At 39.8% G+C, this 19,188-nt stretch overlaps 1 protein-coding gene across 1 annotated transcript in view; it reads right to left on the bottom strand.

Annotated features, from left to right (window-relative positions):
- The window catches only part of SPIN1 (spindlin 1), a 58,893-nt gene that overhangs the window by 21,524 nt on the left and 18,181 nt on the right, over positions 1 to 19,188 (bottom strand). Inside the window, exon 2 of the mRNA XM_061356319.1 lies at positions 6,823 to 7,048. Within this exon, the coding sequence (XP_061212303.1) occupies positions 6,823 to 6,874 (52 nt within the window). The 5' untranslated portion in view covers positions 6,875 to 7,048. The remainder of the gene's footprint in view (positions 1 to 6,822; positions 7,049 to 19,188) is intronic.

The following is a 19,188-nucleotide window of genomic DNA, read 5'->3' as shown; positions in this document are numbered from 1 at the left end:
AAAAATTAACACTGAACAAAAAAACAAAGTAAATGGATTAGTTTTAGTCATCTTTGTAATAACCAGTGAAGACTGAAACTTTGATGACTCTGAAGAAGGAGAAAATATTTATGTTTCAGTCAGTCATGTAAGAGCACAGAAACACGTATTTTGTAATAGAAAGGGAACACAAAACTCCAACTCCCAACAGAAAGTGAACACAACACACTCCAATAGAAAGTGAACACAACTCCAAGAACAACAGAATTCAGGATTTAACTGCCACGTGGTCGGTGTGTTTTTTGAGGCTCTATTTATTTTGCTCATAACAGATCCTCGGAATTCAACAGTAAAACCAGAAACTATGTTTCTGAATACTACTACTTCACTCTAGACAAAGAAAAGGGATAAGACAAGACACACTAAAACATTCTTCCATAAGGCTGACTCCAAGGGAAGTATGTATGTCTCTTCAGCTGCACGGTATAAGCAGAGAGAATAGGGAGAAGGACAAGAGAAAGCTACTGGCAATGTTTTTACGCTGTCTGATGTTGTCACATCAGACAGCACCATTCAATTCATGAACACTGGGCAGGCTTTTCGAAACACAGCACCATTAGCTTACCTCTCTGAATATCCCATGTTTACAATAAGCAGTGAAAGATGGATATTTTGAAGTTATATTTCAGAATCTTCTCTGGGAACAGCAACAATACCACATGAATTACTCTGTATCTGGACACTATTTCAGAATTACTTTCAGGGACAAAACTCTTTGGCGTGCTTCTACTCAGCTAGTATTGCCCAACCTGAACTTGAAAGAGTTCAGGGAAAGACAAGAGTTCTTTTAATTAAAGTACAGAGATAAAATTAATTCTGACTCTCCCAAAAAAAATTTCACTGCAATCCTAACCAAGTCACTTTTAGGGAGTGGGATCTCTTTTCTTAGTTCACAAAGAGAATACTGCAACAATTTTAAATGGGAAACAAATGCAAAAGCTTGTAAATACACAGCATTAAACAGGCAATCACTAGACTAAAGGCCAAATGAAAGTGTAAGTATAAGGGTAATTGCAACTCATTTTACAACCAACTGTACTACAGTGTTAAAAAAAAAGAGAAAAAATTAAAAACCCCTCCAAACAAACAAAACTCCAACCAAAAATCCCAAACTGTATTTCCTGATACTGGAGACAGCTGTCCACTATAATTAGTCTCTCTAATGAGAGACAGGCACACTGCCATGCACAGGAGCATCTGGCTGATGCTGCTGTCTCTACAACAAGAAATTAAAGTCAGCTGTAGAAAAATTTGATAATGCATTATTTTTTTTTAATTTTTTAAAAATTTCTGAAAAATTATGATTCTCCTGGAAAGCATCCTAAGGCACATAAAAAATGACAAGGTGGTTAGTGACAGACAGCGTGGCTTCAGTAAAGGGGAAATCCTGCCTGACCAATGTGGTGGCCTTCTATGATGGGGCTGCAGAACTGATGGACAGGGGCAGAAGAGTTGACGTCCTCTACCTGGACTTGTGCAAAGCGTTTGACACTGTCCCAGACTACATCCTAGTCTCTAAATTGGAGAGACATCAATTTGATTGATGGACCACTCCGTGGATAAAGAGCTGGCTGGATGGCCACATGTGAAGAGTTGTGGTCAATGGCTAAATGTCCAGTTGGAGACCAGCAACGAGTGGTGTCACTCAGGGACTGGTGTTGGGACTGATCCTGTTCAACATCTTTGTTGGTGACATGGACAATAGGATTGAGTGTGCCCTCAGCAAGTTTGCCGATGACACCAAGCTGTGTGGTTCGGTTGATACGCTGGAGGGGAGGAATGCCATCCAGAGGGACCTTGACACGCTTGAGGTGGGCTGATGCCAACCTCATGAAGTTTAACCATGCCAAGTGCAAGGTCCTACACCTGGGTCGGAGCAATCCCAGGCACAGCTGCAGGTTGGGCAGAGATTCAGAGCAGCCCTGCAGAGAAGGACTTGGGGGTTGTTGGCTGATGAAAAACTGAACATGAGGCAGCTTCAGTGTGCGCTTGCAGCCCAGAAAGCCAACCGTATCCTGGGCTGCATCAAAAGGAGTGTGACCAGCAGGTCAAAGGAGGTGATCCTGCCCCTCTACTCTGCTCTCGTGAGACCTCACTTGGAGTATTGTGTACAGTTCTGGTGTCCTCAACATAAAAAGGACATGGAACTTTTGGAACAAGTCCAGAGGAGGGCCACGAGAATGATCAGGGGACTGGAGCACCTCCCATATGAAGATAGGCTGAGAAAGTTGGGGCTGTTCAGCCTGGAGAAGAGAAGGCTGCATGGAGACCTCATAGCAGCCTTCCAGTATCTGAAGGGGGCCTACAAGGATGCTGGGGAGGGACTCTTCATTAGGGACTGTAGTGACAGGACAAGGGGAAATGGATTCAAACTTAAACAAAGGAAGTTCAGGTTAGATATAAGGAAGAATTTCTTTACTGTTAGTGTGGTGAGGCACTGAAATGGGTTGCCTGAGGAAGTTGTGAATGCTCCATACCTGGCAGTGTTCAAACAGGCTGGATGGAATCTTGGGTGACATGGTTTAGTGTGAGGTGCTCCTGCCCATGGCACAGGGGTTGGAACTAGATGATCTTAAGGTCCTTTCCAACCATAACTATTCTATGATTTTGCCCCATCTGTGACACAACCACTAGTTTATCATTACCTCAAGTTTTTTTGTAGCCTGTACAAGGTATACCATATATATGTGTGTATATACACGCAGTCTGTACATACATATACGCACAGTCTGCTAGAATCCCACAATGTTTTTATATGATTTAACAGATCAAATACATAGTTCATAAGGTATTTCCATCTTTCACCATATCTTTTAATCAGAAGGAAGATGAATAATAGGAAGACTATACTAATGCTGTATTATCTACAACCAGATGATTGCAATTTTATAGGAAAGACTTTAAAGAACTTATTTTACATTTTAAGTATCTAGCTGTTCTGAAACACTATTTGTTCAATGCAGTTTCTTGGAAGTGGCGAACATCTTTAAAATGTCAAAATATAATAATGCTGTAAAGCACAGCAAATACTGCTTAAAAGTTGTCAGTACCCGAGACTTTTGTAGTGTCCTAGCAAATCACAGATACTCATGAGATCTTCAAGATATCCTTACAAGAACACCTTATCCAGTCCTGCTCCTGGGGAAAGGGACTTCACTGCACCAGGTTGCCCGAAGTCCCATTCAACCTGACCTTGAACACCTACAACGATGTGATATCTACAACTTCTCCGCACAACCTATTCCAGCATCTTACTTTCACTGCATCTTTACCTGTACCTTCCAGCATCTTTACCCTCACTGTAAAAGATTTTTTCCTCATAGTCAATCTAAATCTACTGTCTTTCTGTTTAAAATCATAATGACCTGTAATATCACTACAGGACCTGGCTTTCTCCATCAAATGGACTCCTTATGATATATGTATCAGACTTTATATATATAGGTCTCCCTGAAGCCTTCTTTTTTCCAGGCTGAACAACCCCAGCTCTCTCAGCCTGTGCTCATAGGAGAGGTGCTACAGCATTCAGAGCACCTTTTTGGCCTCCTCTGGACTCAAGCAGGTCCACTTTCCCCTTTTGCTGGGGGCCCCAGAGCTCAATGGAGTACTGCAGGTGGGTCTCACCAGAGCAGAGGGAATCACCTCCTTCAACCTGCTGGTCACACTTCTTTTGATGCAGCCCAGTGTAAGTTTGGCTTTCAGGGCTGTGAGAGCACACTGCCGGCTTCAGTCCAGTTTTTCATCCATCAGCACCCTCAAGTTCTTCTCTGCAGAACTACTGTCAATCCATTTATGTCCCCCATCTGTACTGATATTGGGATTGCCCCAGTATCAATACAGATACTGCCCACGTAAGGGTCTTGCAGTTGGTCTTGCTGAACTTCGATGTTTGCACTGGCAGATGTCTCAAGCCTGTCAAGATTCCTGTGGATGGCACCCCTTCCCTCCAGTGTGCTGACTGCACCACACATGTTGGTGTCATCAGCAAATTTGCTGAGGGTGCACTTAATCCCACTATTTCATTCATGAAGATACTAAATAGTACTGGTCCCAGTCCTGACCATTTAGGGACATCACTCATTACTGGTTTCCAGCTGGATATCGAGCTGTTTACTATAACTCTTTAGATGCAGTCATCCAGAACAGGGAGAGTTGCCACCTAAACCATTCTGTCCCTTCACCTGGTTGCAGCTTTCTCTCCTAGAGACACTTTTTAAAAAATAAGAAAGATCAAACAACCACTCACTACGACCTTAATTTATGTCTCACTGCAAGACCTCTTTTACAGCCACCAAAATAATCATTTTATAAACTCTGATGAACTCAATTACTACATTTGCTGTTCTTTTCAAAGGAAGAATTTGACTGCCATTAGTGAAAGTACCACTGTGATAAACATTCTGTCCTGCTTGCTCAGTAGCTGCCTTTAAAGGTCCAATGCCCAACCTTAACTACAGAATGGGCTATAGTCTCCTAATGATGCTGCTGCCTGCTGCATTCCTTCCTAATGTGCATCCATCATAAAGAAATAAACAGTAAATAATTCCATATCTGCCCCAATTTTTTTACCGTCCTCAAAAGTAGTAAAAAGTGTCTAGCCTTGGCTCACCAACTACGATCAGGAGGAGCAGCAGCAATAACAGCAGGGCAGTGAGTAGTTGCCTAGGCCACAACTATGCCAGGGGTTGAGGGATGCCAAATGTGTATGATTTATGGGTTGTGTTTAAATAACGGTGATACTATATTAACCAAATAAATAAAGACTTCTCAGTTAAGATTAAAGAACTTTACAAAGAAAAACATAAATTGTAACTTATCTAGGGATACTACCCCCCTCCCGCAAAAAAGCATCTAAGGAAATCTGTGTATCAATTTTAATGACAATTTGGCATGGCACCAGTTACAGCAAAAAATATCATGAAGAAATAATAGAAAATGCAACTAAAAAAAATATTATATGCTTATTTGGAAAGAACAAATAGAAAGTGCAATTTTCTTCAAGACATTTAAATGAAGTTTCCTAGTCTAGGTTTTTTGGGTTTTGGATTGTTTGTTTGGGTTTAAGAAAAAAAAAATAATCTAACCACACAGTTACCCTTTATCTAAGTTTCATGTTATGACACTTCAAATCTGTGCTGTAGTTTTGTTGTTCATCGCATGTCACACAGATGTTATTAAAATTATCCTAACAGTTACCTTAAAAACCTAGTGTCTACATTTTTTGAACTTTCGCACAATGCCCAGTTAATGCTCAGCAGTCAACAAGCCCAAGCCCAAGCCTGCTCTCCTTGATTTTCTCTTACAAATACAATTCTACTCCCACACGTATTCTGCTAGTGTCAAGAGGAAGGATGACGCATCAGTTGACAGTGAAAGCTCACTGAACCAAACGATTTAGACTTTGTACTGGTTCTTTCCATTGGAGCTCTTACTAAAAATATTTGCCAAAGTTGCCTTTGAAATCAGTAAATGTTTCAAATGAGCAGCAAATTAAACATTAATGTAAGCTAATCACAGGTAAACAGTTTTGAAAGTTTCCAGAGGGTTTCAGAAAAAAATCCATAATCAGTTGCTTCAGTTGTCAATGAATTGGAGGAGTATTTGAAAGCACTAGAGTGGACTATTGCTTGTGTATTTTAAAAGTTAACTAAGCTCTCCCATTTATACATGACATTTGCTTCGTTTCTTGAAATAGTTCGAAAGTACCAATTCACAACGGTTAGTGATAGCAAATATGCTCCATCATGTGTCTACAAGTCTTTAGCCTCACAGGTCACTGACTTTTGCTGAAGCAGAAAATAGGAAGGACACTTCCCCCTCACAGAAGTAATTTTAGAGCAGAAAAAATTTACTAAATATACAAAATGATTTACATTACCCAAGTTCAATAAAAATGAAATAATTAAACAGATGATTGAACAGCTCCCATCAGCCTTTTCATTCTCAGACTGCTGGTCTGTAGAATTCTTACCTTGCAAATGCTAACTTCTACTCCCTGACACACTGAGGCAGAATGCACAGCCAAAGCAGAGTCTTACCTTAATTTGTACAGAACCAAGCATCAACCTACAGAACAATTCTTCACTGGTCGCTTGATGCTTTTTTGCCTCAGTGCTGATAATCCTCACGACAGAGCATACAAGACCAACTGAGATTCATCAGCCCTTCAAGCTGCTGAACTCTGAATAAGCCTACCTAGTCATAAGAGGATGAACACTGACACATATTTTACATTTGTCTGAATAAAAAATTGCTTTCAAATACCCTGACTAACCTATTTCAGTTTAGAGAGCACACACAGCAGCAATCCTATCTGCATTTTTGTGGTGTTTTCAAGAGATTCTCTTTTACAATTATTAGCTGATCAGCTTCTATAAAACCATTAAGTTTTACCTAACTTGTAAATATACGATGAATAAATTTGTATTTATGTTCCAGCTCTTCTCTGATGAACAAGGGAAATTCTCCCCTTGATATGCCAACGTAATCCTACAACACTGATGTTTTCACTTTTTAGAACTTTATGTAACTTACAAGTCTAATACAACTTCAATATTCTATATTAAACACTTTGTACTTTTGCACTGCTGAATTAAATTTACGTGTATCCTTTTAATTCAACCAGTTTCTATAACAAAAGTAAATGTTCTTCTAAGACAGGAAGGGTAACACCTTATAAAACTTTACACATATTTAAAAAAAAAATCAAAAAAAAAATCTATAAAGTAAGAACACTTTTTTACCCTCTAAAACCAAACAAAACCACCCAGAATAATACCTCACCTGCATCAGCTCTGGACCGCTGACCTGGTGATTTTCCAAATGGGGTCTTCATTCATCTGTGTTTAAGTGAGCAGCAAAGCTGCTGGACTAGGGTGAAAATCCAGTTCTTCCCAACTCCCAGCGTATCTTCTTACTCTTGGAAGAAGACAGCTACTTATTAATCCACCATTCAATCATGAATTCGTCCTTCCTCAAATGCAGAAGATGTATTTTCAGTTACAGCACTCTGGAAAAAAAAAAAAACAAACCAAAACCCAGATAAAGCATAAGTAATTTGATTTGAGACTTTAAGATAAAAAAATATTTTATTTAATTCTTAATGCTTGTTTTCATACTTAAAACCAAGTTCCCTCATACTCCACAAATCTGAGAACATTCATCAAACAGAGCAAATACAGTCAAGAATACAGCAAAACAAATACTAGGGGTGGTACTTTTCCTTCATACTCATAAGGGAAGGTCTATAACACAAAGTCAACCACTTACAGAAAGGAAAGCCTCCTTGAAGACCACAGAGCTAAATGCAGGGAAGAATGGCTACTAGCTTAGAAGAAACTGTACCAACTTCATCTTAGATAAAATACAAATCAAAGCCTTTCATTTATCTGGAATGAAACACTCTCACACCCACTAGCAGAATAGCTTTGCTTCATAGAAGTTAAAAAAAAAAAAAAAAAGTCTGTTGAAAATATTCAACACAAAAGGTAACAAAACCACCAATTACATTTCAGTTCTGGAACCTGCTGCCCATTTTCATACAGGGCTTAAAACCTGAGGAATGCCTCTAACTAGTGACCCAGCTGGGTGACACAGAAGTGTACCTTATGCTTCTGCCTTACTGCATAAGGGAAGACACAGTACATGCCTCGAGGTAGGGTGAAACTGTTCTGCAGAAAAATGCATTTACATCTCACATTTGTCAATTCCCTCATGAATCACACACATTAACTTCCAGGAGTGTCAGAGCAGTACAGAGGAATTGCTAGGAAATGACAGGAATATCCTAGGAAAAAATAGCAATAAGGAAACAAACTTTTAGCAATTTGCAGTTTTTAGGAAGATTGCTACTATGTCTGGAAGGCCTAGCAGACATTCACAGTCAGGAATTTGTTACAATTTGTGAAATTAAAGTTAAAAATTAGTTTACAGGAAATTACTAGTTTTTCCATGTCATCTCTTCCAGAAATCTACGAATGTATATATAACAATGCTAAATGACACCAGGACAACAACAGTCAACTCTTAAAAAGCACTTGAAGATGTAATAGGAAGCAATTAGCTTGCTAACTACTTTACCAGAACAAAACATGAAGACAGTTTTTTCTACTAAACTAAACAATATTTTAGCATGGATAGAATACATTCATACAGAAAAGAAACTGAGTTCAGAGCACTGCTGTGATTATACTACCATATCAAGTCTCACAGGCACTGCAGAAGTGTACAGGAGAGATCCCATTTTTTCCACCAAGGGGGTTATTAGTTAAGAATCAACTGTAACGTAGTATTATACTATTTTACTTTAAAGACCCGTAAGCAAAACAAAAAGAGGGCACAAAACAAACAACAAAAACGTAAAACAAAAAAACCCACACCCCCCAAACCATAAACCAAAAACCCTCCATAAAACCACAAACTACGAAAAGCCCTCGAAGTTAGAAACTAGCATGCCCTTTAGCAGTACACCACTGACCTGTTATTCAAGAAGCTGAAAAGACTTTGTAACATCTGAATTTGTTATAGTATTCCCACCCCAATTTGCAATTCATGGAAAAAACATGAAGTACTATGTAGTTGCACTGATTGTTAAGCGGGTATGTTTATAAAGATTACCAGTTAACTCTTATTTAATGGTGTGTCCCTAATCATTACTATACTACAAATATGAAGTCATACCTCTAAAAAGGGAAACTAAATCCTAATCCTTTTGAAGTCATAATTCATTTGCTAGCACTTAATGAAGTGTTTCACTGTGCTCTCGGGACCGAAGAACACAAGGCTAATGAAGTAAAAATCTGATTCAGCAGTTCAAACTGGTTTTCTAGAAACTAAGCCAGTAACAGTTATTAGCTCAAAACCTCACTGAAGATTTTCACTGAAAGCAAATGAAACTTGAGTTTTCCTAAACCTACTATTTTCAATTGAATTTACATTTCAGTTGCTCACTGACAGTTCTGAAGATATTAGTAAGAAGGGATAAAACCTATTTTGTGAAAATAAACTTACTTTGAGAACATCTTGATTTTTAAAGCACGATGACTTTTTCACATGATGAAAAATAAATAAAATCCTATAAAACTTTGGATTCTTAAACATGATGAATGAGAAACACCATGTTTAATGCCAGCATGCAAACACAGTAAGCCTTTAACATGGAAAAATTATCAAGAAATAAAAAAAAACAACAACAAACCTCACAGAATGCAAAACCTTTCATTACAAAATGTTATCACAAGTCTTGAAGAATGTCATTTTCCACATCAAAGCAGAAAACACAACACACTTCTGACATACTCAGTAGCAATAAACTATACCTGTTACAGAAGAACAGAAACTCCTTGTCTGGATGTACAGAAGATGCCTTATGAAACAACAAATTCTTAGGGTAATTATGCCAAAAGCAGCATACACAACAAAAACCACCCAAGAAGCTTTTCTGAATCCAAAGCAACAGATCCAAAACATGTTATAGTAGTCTTTACAGGCTGCCAGTAACTTTCAGAAGAGAAGAGCCACAGCCTACCAGTTAGTCATGGATTTCCCCAACACCTGACAGCACAGGTTACCAGCAGTGCAGCTGCAGTCACTTACAGACAGGCATTCTTTTGACTTGTCATCCGCTGCAACTACTCACCAGTCCAGGTGTTCTGCTTGTTAGTTTTTCTAAGGCTCCCTAGACCACAGCACATTAAAAAAAAAAAAAGAAAAAGTGGAAATTATATGACTATTACTGAGTGTTCTAATTATTGTGGAGTGTTTCACAGAAGGTTAAGAGACTAAAAATGCAAACCCTATAAACTGTCAATCGTACCAGTTTTAATAAGAATGGTATAATCATACTATCAAAGTAGGGAGAAAGACATCATTAAGACAGAAAAAAAAAACAAACCAAAGCTGTGTGATAAAACTGGTTTTGCAGTATAAAGGCAAAAGGAGGAAAAACCAGCATGCACAGTGACACAGCGTTCACTGTGAACCAGCTTAGCTGCCTCCATATACATAAAAACATAAAAATATTTTAATAAGTGCTTTTAACTCCATTGAAAGTAAGCATCGTCACCTAAAATAATTCTCTAGCTTAACCTTCAGTTAACATTGACGCTTGCTCTTACACCAAACTACATGCATTTCACTGCAACAACACAGCACAATGCTGTTTACTGCATTCTAGTGAAAACTTCATGACCCTACTTTCCATGGAAGACGTATGTTAGTAGCACAACTAGCATCACGGTATCATAGCTGGGCTAATTAATACTAATAGTACCAAGCCCCAAAAGTGAAGTGCTTTACTTCTAAATAACATACCTACATTTTACCATCGTGAACACAGAAGGAAATACTATCAGAACATTTGCTGAGGCACTGCTTTTAGGGTAAACGCTGGGAACCAGGAAGAGCAGTAACGTACTGCTTGTACCTCTTAGATACAGAGATGCAAATTCAGGTTGCACAACCCGATATGCTAACTACAGGCCAGTACATCTCAGGAGCATATTCCTACTTCCAGAGCTGCCAGTGACCAGGCCTGCTGGCACCACCTGGCAGGTTACAACATTTTCACTTTGGTATGTAAAATACTTTTCTTGCATGCATCTCCCCTGATGAAACTTTGCACTGGCAGTTAGTGGAGGGCAAGCACATCACAACAATGTGCTATGGAAGAAGTCATTCTGAAATGGAATACAACAAAGAAATCTCTTCCACTGATAAGTACCACTTCATTTCCATAACTTCACCCACAACTGCTAGCATGGATGTCAGCCGAAGCAGAACAGTGGTTTCAGCACTAACAAGTCGAGATGAAGCACGGATGTTTTTTAGACTTCCTAACTCTTACCGTATGAACAGAAAGGATCATGCTGTGTAAGTCTTCTGCAACTCCTCATGAGAGAAAAATCTTAAAGTATCTCCTAAATAACAAAGGAGAATAAAAACATATGCCCAGTTTTAGTTTTTGTTACTTCCCTCCCCCCACCTCAATACAACCCCAGATGCTTTCCTATGGTTTAAGAATTCGGCCAAATGCCAAATTTGTTTTTAAGTATTCTACAGGCTCAATCAGCATTTTGGTCACTAAGAACTCGGGATTTTGTGTGGGTAACAGCACCTGATGTCTGAGAAGAAAGACTGCTGTATGTAAAATCTGACCATACGGGATTTATAGCTGACAACCACAAAGAGCAATAACTTCAAATACGGATTTATGACCTGAAAGACCCCAAACAAGTATTACCGTCCCTCCCCTATGATACTCTGAAGTTTCTTCTCTACCCACAGATGCGTTAACTTGTCTACAGTTATACAGAAACAAGGGGCACTGGCATGCACACACAAAACCATGTGAATTTGGGTGGATAGGGCTCTGAGCAACCTGATATAGTGAAAGATGTCCCTGCCCATAGTGGGTGGGGAGGCTGGACTAGATGATCTTTGAAGATTCCTTCCTACACAAACCACACTCTGAGTCTATGAAAGATACAAAAATATAAATAAAATTTTAAGCTACTTTCACACTACAATGTATAGTGACGTAACAGCAGATTATTCAGCAGAAGACTGAAAGAATCTGAAATTTGTGCAATCTCTTGTTAACAGGGTGTCTATTCAAATGGCTTTTGTTGAGAATGGGACTACAAATACTGTAGTTTCTGCCAAGGAGGAAGCAACATATGGGTACACTCAAATTCTACAGATAAGACTATGATACTTCATGAAGACTCTGGAATTTAATATAGATGTTTTTGACCTTTCAGCAAACTCCTGTATTTTAAGTGTTTTAATAATATGGAATAAATGAGACAGAACACTGCAGTTTCTATTTATAATTCATTAAAATCTTTTAGCATTAAAAAAAACAGACATACTCTTTACCATAATAACAGTGATTTGCTGGTAAGTTCTGAAGACAAGAACTTGACATTACAGCATTAAACCAGGTAAGTTGACATAACATAGGAATCCTATGAAACCTGAGAACACCAGAGCAGAACATCTATCAACAGTAATATATTGAGGAATTATCCCAGTGGTTCAGACATAGGTAGCTTTACAAAATATTTCTTCTGAAAGAGTAGTTTCCTGTCTTAGGCAACTGTTTGAACAAGTTTTGTCTAAAACACCTTTCAGCAAATGTCCCTACCGTAGCTCTACTTCAGTGAGAAGCAGTATTTCAGGTGAAATGTGCATTATATTTTATTGCTTTTTTAAATTAACTTCATTAAGTTGAAGCATTAGTGTAGTTTTACAAGAACACACACAACTGTTAATGCTCAGAAACTGCATTCAAAATTCTTACACACAAATAAAAGGAAAGAACAGTAAGAAAAATCCTGAAAGTATACTTTCCAATGCTTCCTATCCATGTGTCATGGTTTAACCCTAGCCAGCAACTTGGGGTTTTACTTCTGAATTAGCAAAATTTAGCTGTTACGAAGACAAAAGTGTAGCTTGCTCCTTACTACTGCTGTATTTTCCTCCTGACATACAACATTAAAACAGCCTGTCTCACTTAATCCAATTTAGCTTTCGAAAAAACTTATTTCTGCAACAGATGTAATTCGAAATAAACTTTTGACAGTGTATAATTCAGCCATTCTGTAAAGGCAACAGTAAGAACTTCATTAGAATGGTACTATAAAATAGTATTTTTAAACAAACTTGCTTATCTTTCTTAATTTCAGGGACTTAATGACCACTCTTCCAAGCATCAGAGTATTATCTTGCAAACCTAATTCTCAGAACTCCTACACTACAGTTCTAAATTATAATAAAAGCACAAGTAAAGAAAGCAGAAGACCACAGGATTCTCAGCCCCTACGCACCTACCTCTGTATTTAAAAAGAACAAAACAAAGAAAAACCCAAACAAAAACCCAACCAAAACCTTATAGGCTAAATGCTAAAATATGTTTTTCCTCCGAAAGCCTGTTTACGAGTTTTTGCCTTGTCTGCATTATCCTTACATAGTTACTGTGGGAGATGTAAGGTTCAGAAATTGTGTTCTCATCTGCATTAGAGCAATAGCCTGGAACACATACACAGACACAAGTATGATCTTTCACTTTCTATGGAAAAAACACCAAACAGAAAAGCAAAACCCAGGGTAATGACATTTGACACTACCATCCTGAACAACTGCTCTAAATTACAGGAAGAACACACTACATCCCATTCAGACATATTCTGCTGGCATCTGCTCCTTGAAAAGCCCTGGATTATTGGAAGAAAGATCTATTTCAGGAAATTAATTCTAAGCACCCTACAATGAAGGGTAGGGTATTTGTCTTAAACATTCATGAAGTATGCTTTGCATTCTTAAATACAATCCAAAGGTGAAAAACAATCGTTAGCAGTGAGATTTCCTGAGTATTTTCCAGCTTAAGACAACAGTTGATGAATCTGACTAAAGATACATCAACTAATTGATTGTTAAAGTTTATTAAGCACTAAAGGAGGAAAAATCTCTCCAGACAGTAGGAACTACTTTTTTTGGAAGTTTATGTATCTAGAATGAAACACCTACTTTTTAGAAACACACCACCATAGCACTTTTTGTTTAAAACCTACTGCAATTGAGGTATATTTTTTTTTCAGACTGCTGAACTACAAATTACAGTGATGTCATCTCTGTAATTCGACTGACAGACATCCATCATCTAACTATATTCATATTTTAAGCTAGCCCTCAGCATATAGTACAAACTCCATATACAAAATGAATATGGGATTATGGCCTCGAAAAGTGAGTCTTCACAAGTGGCATACCATAGTATACTTCCAAGGGCTTCGCCATGAAATTCACTGCATTTACACATACCAAAGCATTTTACTCAGTGGGCCACAAATGGAAATGGAGAACAAACAATAAACTGTTCTAGATAAACTACCAGAGATGACTCAACTAGCAGCCATTATAATGCCTGACACAGCCTAACAGCTATCTGACAAATAGGTATCTGAGCATCTGAACAGTGAAAGAAGAGATGTATCTCAACTACATTTTTAATTTACCTTTTTTCCAATAGATTAAAGCTATTACAGATAGCTAGTAGTAACTTTTGACCACAACAGCAATCAAAAATTAGGTGCCTATTCTATAGTGCAGCCTGTATGCCCTTTATATTATTTTCTCCCTCCTTCTCTCCCAGTTCCTTCCCACTTATCTTCATATCGTTATCTGTTTGCACAATATCATTGTTTTCATCTGCCATTGGGATACCCCTTAAGAGAAAAAACCTGGCTTTCTCCCTTTACAGAACCTTTTATATAGATGATAGAGAACTGGTATTTGGCTTCAGGGTTACAAAGTCCTAGGCTGTGCAAGTCTAGTTTTTCTTTTTACTCTCCAGCGGGCATGAAAAAAAGCCTTTAAAAACAAGTTGTCCAAAGATTCTTAGCAAACATAAGCACAAGCTGAAGCCTCGTCCATCAGAGACCTGAAGTATCTTCTACAGTTTCCTGAATATAAAAGTTAGGAATCTCGACAATATATGTCCAATTCTCCAATATATGTCCAAGTAGTTCAAGAAATCACTGTGAGAGAAAGTTTAAAGTGAAGTTATGATAGTGAAACCCTACGCTAGAAGTCTACCCTACTCCAGAAGTCTACAAAGCTGTGAGATCAATGCATAGTCTTCCCATAACAAGATTTATTTTCTAGCATGAAATAAGATCACAGTATAAGAATAAAGAATTAAGGGTAACATTGATCATAAGTGCCTTAATTGTTAACAAGTGAGCCACATCTATTTTCTTGTCAACTTCAGAAAGTCAGAGGACTACTTCAAGAGAGCATCATAATTTCTTAATGTCTAGTCGAGTGCTACACAGAATTAGCAGTTACCCTACTCATCCAGCAGTTATGAAACTGAAATGGTTATCTCTGCCACTTCATATAGAAAGTTCTGTGAATGGTCTCAGAGGTTTCACATTATGTCTCAGTGTCATCAAGACTTCATGCAGCAGCAAAATGTAACTGCCAACTAATTAAGAGTGACAATTTTTTGGCACCAATATTAAGTTTTATAACTAAACTTAAATCACTTGGGTTTTATCAGAATCACTTGATACATTCAAAATTTCCTAAATATATGCCTTCAGATTCTTTTAACAAAGTAAGAACTGTTAAGTGAAAGAGAAAGTGGGAACAAGAGCCCCCAGGAAATAAGTTTTTGATCAAGCAAATAAGCTAGAGAAGCTTGCTTCGCAACATATTAAAAACTGTAAGGTTTCTCTTGATCTTATTGCAGCAAATTCTGTGCTATTAAGAACACTGTAAACAGAGCCCACGATCAAATTACAGAACTGCAGTGTGAACTGTTAGAGCCCAAGCTGCTGAAACTCCAAGATAACAATGTAACTGATGCTTAATTTTATATTTCCTATTTCAGAGCAATAAAAAAAAAGTACTCAAAAGATATGCAAACTAAACACAACATAAAGAGCAGCATGCAATATGGCACATCCTGAAAATAATCTGAAGTATTCAAACCCTATCTAAAAATTAAGGCATGATTCAGAAATCAAACCCTGGAAATACCAAATTTAAATTAAACTTTGGTGGGTTTTGTTTTTTTTTTTTTTTTCACAAATACACTGGTTGGTAAGCTAAAAAATGGCTTCCAAATTATTTTTATTTTTTTAAAAGACTTATTATAAAGAACTCTTCAAAAATTTTCTGTTACTCTAATGCATGTAAATCACCAAGAACTTTCTCCCATGGTAGGATCCTTGGAACTTGCAAAACTACACAGCTATTTAGTAAGACTCAACCAAATATTAAAGGCAAAGTCTTGTGCCTGTGTCGTGGTTTAACCCCAGATAAGACAGATTGTCCACTCACTCCCCCCCCCTTCTTGCCCTCCCCCTACTCTTGGAGGGACGGAGAGGAGAATCAAAAAGAATGCAACTCCCACGGGTTCAGAAAAGAAGATTTTAGTAACTAAGGTATAACACAAATCACTACTGATACCACCAATAATAGTAATGATAAATGAAATAACAAGGGAAGAGAAGACAACACCTCATCACCAGCTGACCGATAACTTGCCCCCCCCAGCCCGACCCAGCACCGACTGATACCTCCTCCAACCCTGCAGTCCACCCAGCCCTTCCGGCTAACTCCCAGTTACATCCTGGGCATGACGTGCTGTGGTATGGAATACCTCTTTGGTCAGTTTGGGTCAGGTGTCCTGTCTCTGCTTCCTCCCAGCTTCCCTCCTCCCTGGCAGAGCATGAGGCCCACAAAGTCCTTGGCCAAACCAAAACATCATTTTTATCAGCTCTGTTCCCAGCTGAAAGTCAAAACACAGCACTGCACCAGCTACCAAGAAAGAGAAAAATGACTGCCACTGCTAAACCCAGGACATTATCCACCCCTTATTCCATACCATTCACGTCATGCTCAGATCCCACATTTTCAATATACCATCACTCTTATCTAAGTGCACTCTCATCAGTGCATGGGCCAGTCCCTATAAAGCTGCTGAGTCCATCTGGTCCATGATGCCAGGCTCCATCTCTTGTAACAGTCTTCCAGAGCAGGAGAGGCTGTGTGCAGTGTTCACACACATGAATAACCTGGGCAGTAGTGTCCATTGTTAGGTCCACCCCTCGATCATGAGTCCATCTCTATGTTGCATCTCTGCTCTGTTGGCCTTAAGGGTCATGGGCCCACCAGGCTCAAAATAATTCACTGTCCTTCCATCTCCAATGCTTCCAAAGCACTGGAGGGGCCCAGTGGACTAGATACTTGCCCATACTGTCCCACATGCCCTGCCACTCATGACTCTCCAGCCTTGGAGAAAACCTCTTGGTCCTCCCATATTGTTGTCTAACCCCAGACAAGACCCAAACCTGACTCTGCTTAACTTTTGAGATCAGACAAAATGGCGGTGGGTAAAACACACTCTGTGTGTGTGCCAACATGCTGATCCCCATCACAATCAGCAGGCAGGTCCCAAGGGTACCCAAAGGCCATCCAAAACCTTCAGAACTCTCAAACGATGCTGCTGTACTTGTCACTGGGGCTGGTGTAGCTGCTGTGCTTGCCGGCTCTCCCACCACCAGCTTCTCTTTTTCTGAGTCCAGATCTTCCTCCTCTGCCTTGCTGGGAAATGCTGCGGGGTCTCCTGCGTCCTCCTGGGGCTCGGCGGGCGGCTTCCGGGGAATGCTCTCGGCCGTCGCGGGGCTGGGCTCGGCCGCGGGGCTCGGCTCCTCTGCGGCAGCCGCCTCCTCCCGCTCCTCGGCCTCCCCGACCTCCTCCACCGGCAGCCAGTCCCTGCCGGACTCCGGCCCGCTCCCGCCGCCATTTGGTGCCCGGGGCCGCTCTCCCGGGGCCGCTCCCCCTCGGCTTCCCAGAGCCTCACGCAGACAGAGGCAAGGGCGAGGGCCAGGACGGTGAGGAGCAGCCGGATGGCCAGGGGCCAGTCCACGGCCATGTCCGTCCTGCCCTGCTGCTGGAGCCCGCCCGTATTACAAGCCATTGACATAAAGTACAGTGAGACAAGAACCTTAGCCCAAGCCCCACACTTGATAAACACTAACACAGCAAATACCGGCTCTAAGTAAGTTACGACATTCTGAAGCTGTGAGATCAAGAGGAACAACTCTGAGAGCCAATAAATCAGCATTGTGACGAGTGCCTATTAATCCGGTCAGATCTGTCGTTATCTCAACCCCTTCGTGCCCCACGCTGGGCGCCAAAAAGAACTGTTGTGGTTTAACCCCAGATAAGACAGCTTGTCCACTCACTCCCCCCCCCCCTTCTTGCCCTCCCCCTACTCTTGGAGGGACAGAGAGGAGAATCAAAAAGAATGCAACTCCCACGGGTTCAGATAAGAAGAGTTTAGTAACTAAGGTATAACACAAATCACTACTGATACCACCAATAATAATAATGATAAACGAAATAACAAGGGAAGAGAATACACCACCTCATCACCAGCTGACCGATAACTTGCCCCGCCAGCCTGACCCAGCACTGACCAATACCTCCTCCAACCCTGCAGTTCACTCCAGCCCTTCTGGGTAACTCCCAGTTACCTCCTGGGCATGACGTGCTGTGGTATGGAATACCTCCTTGGTCTGTTTGGGTCAGGTGTCCTGTCTCTGCTTCCTCCCAGCTTCCCTCCTCCCTGACAGAGCATGAGGCCCACAGAGTCCTTGGCCAAACCAAAACATCATTTTTATCAGCTCTGTTCCCAGCTGAAAGTCAAAACACAGCCCTGCACCAGCTACCAAGAAAGAGAAAAATGACTGCTACTGCTAAACCCAGGACAACCTGTTACATCAGCTTCAGTCTTTGTCACATACATCCATCTTTATAAAAACACAATTCTTCTCATGTTCTTTAGAGTTCTGTTTTTCGTGCATTTCACAACATTTTAAGTACATGGATAATAACTGTTCTAGAGTTGAGATAAGCCTTAATGTGTGCACAACAGAAGTGACTTAATACTGCATGTATAAATTCAAGCACTTTGATTGAGGGTATCATTTAAGAAGTCTGTGCTGCTGTTGACACCTAGCTTGCATGGCTCTGCCCACATTTATTACATATCAGTGACACTTTCAGTTTGGCTAGATCTCTTTACCTGTCAATACCACGTGCCACTTTACCATCGTTTCGGAAGATATATGCCATTCCACAATACTGAACTAAAGCAAACCAAGAAGTCTTTAACTTCTTTCTAAACTTTGTACTTACACTCTTTCTGCAGTATCTTTCTCCTCAACTTGAGCCTCCAGTATTCCTTGCACTTATGTAACTCATTTTACCATTGCTTTATAGAAAAATTCCTCCAGTCATTTGACAATGACCACTTCAATCTGCTGCTCAACTTTTTACATAGTTCCTCATACCAATACCCTCTTGGGATCACTGCAGCATTTTTTCTGTCCTAGCCTGTTTGCAGACTAGCTGCAGTTCATCCTTCTCTCTGGTTTCTCATTTCTCACTGAGGGCTACTTGTTACAAAAAAACCTTTTAGCCATCACCTATGCAAAACTGGATTACAGCAAATTTTTCAAAAAGAACAAAGCAGAACACAGAATACAAACAGAAGTCTCACTGGTTGTCTTCAGCAGCACAAATGACACATTACCAAGTTACAGCTGCAATGCTATCCAGCCCACACAATGCTGG

This window comes from Neopsephotus bourkii, unplaced genomic scaffold (genome assembly GCF_033783945.1).
Source record: "Neopsephotus bourkii isolate Nb327-2 ecotype Australia unplaced genomic scaffold, CSIRO-AGI_Nbou_v1 NB_96, whole genome shotgun sequence".
NCBI classification, from domain to species: Eukaryota; Metazoa; Chordata; class Aves; order Psittaciformes; family Psittacidae; genus Neopsephotus; species Neopsephotus bourkii.
The sequence above is the reverse complement of the archived record's forward strand: the minus strand, read 5'-3'. Positions and strand labels throughout refer to the sequence as shown.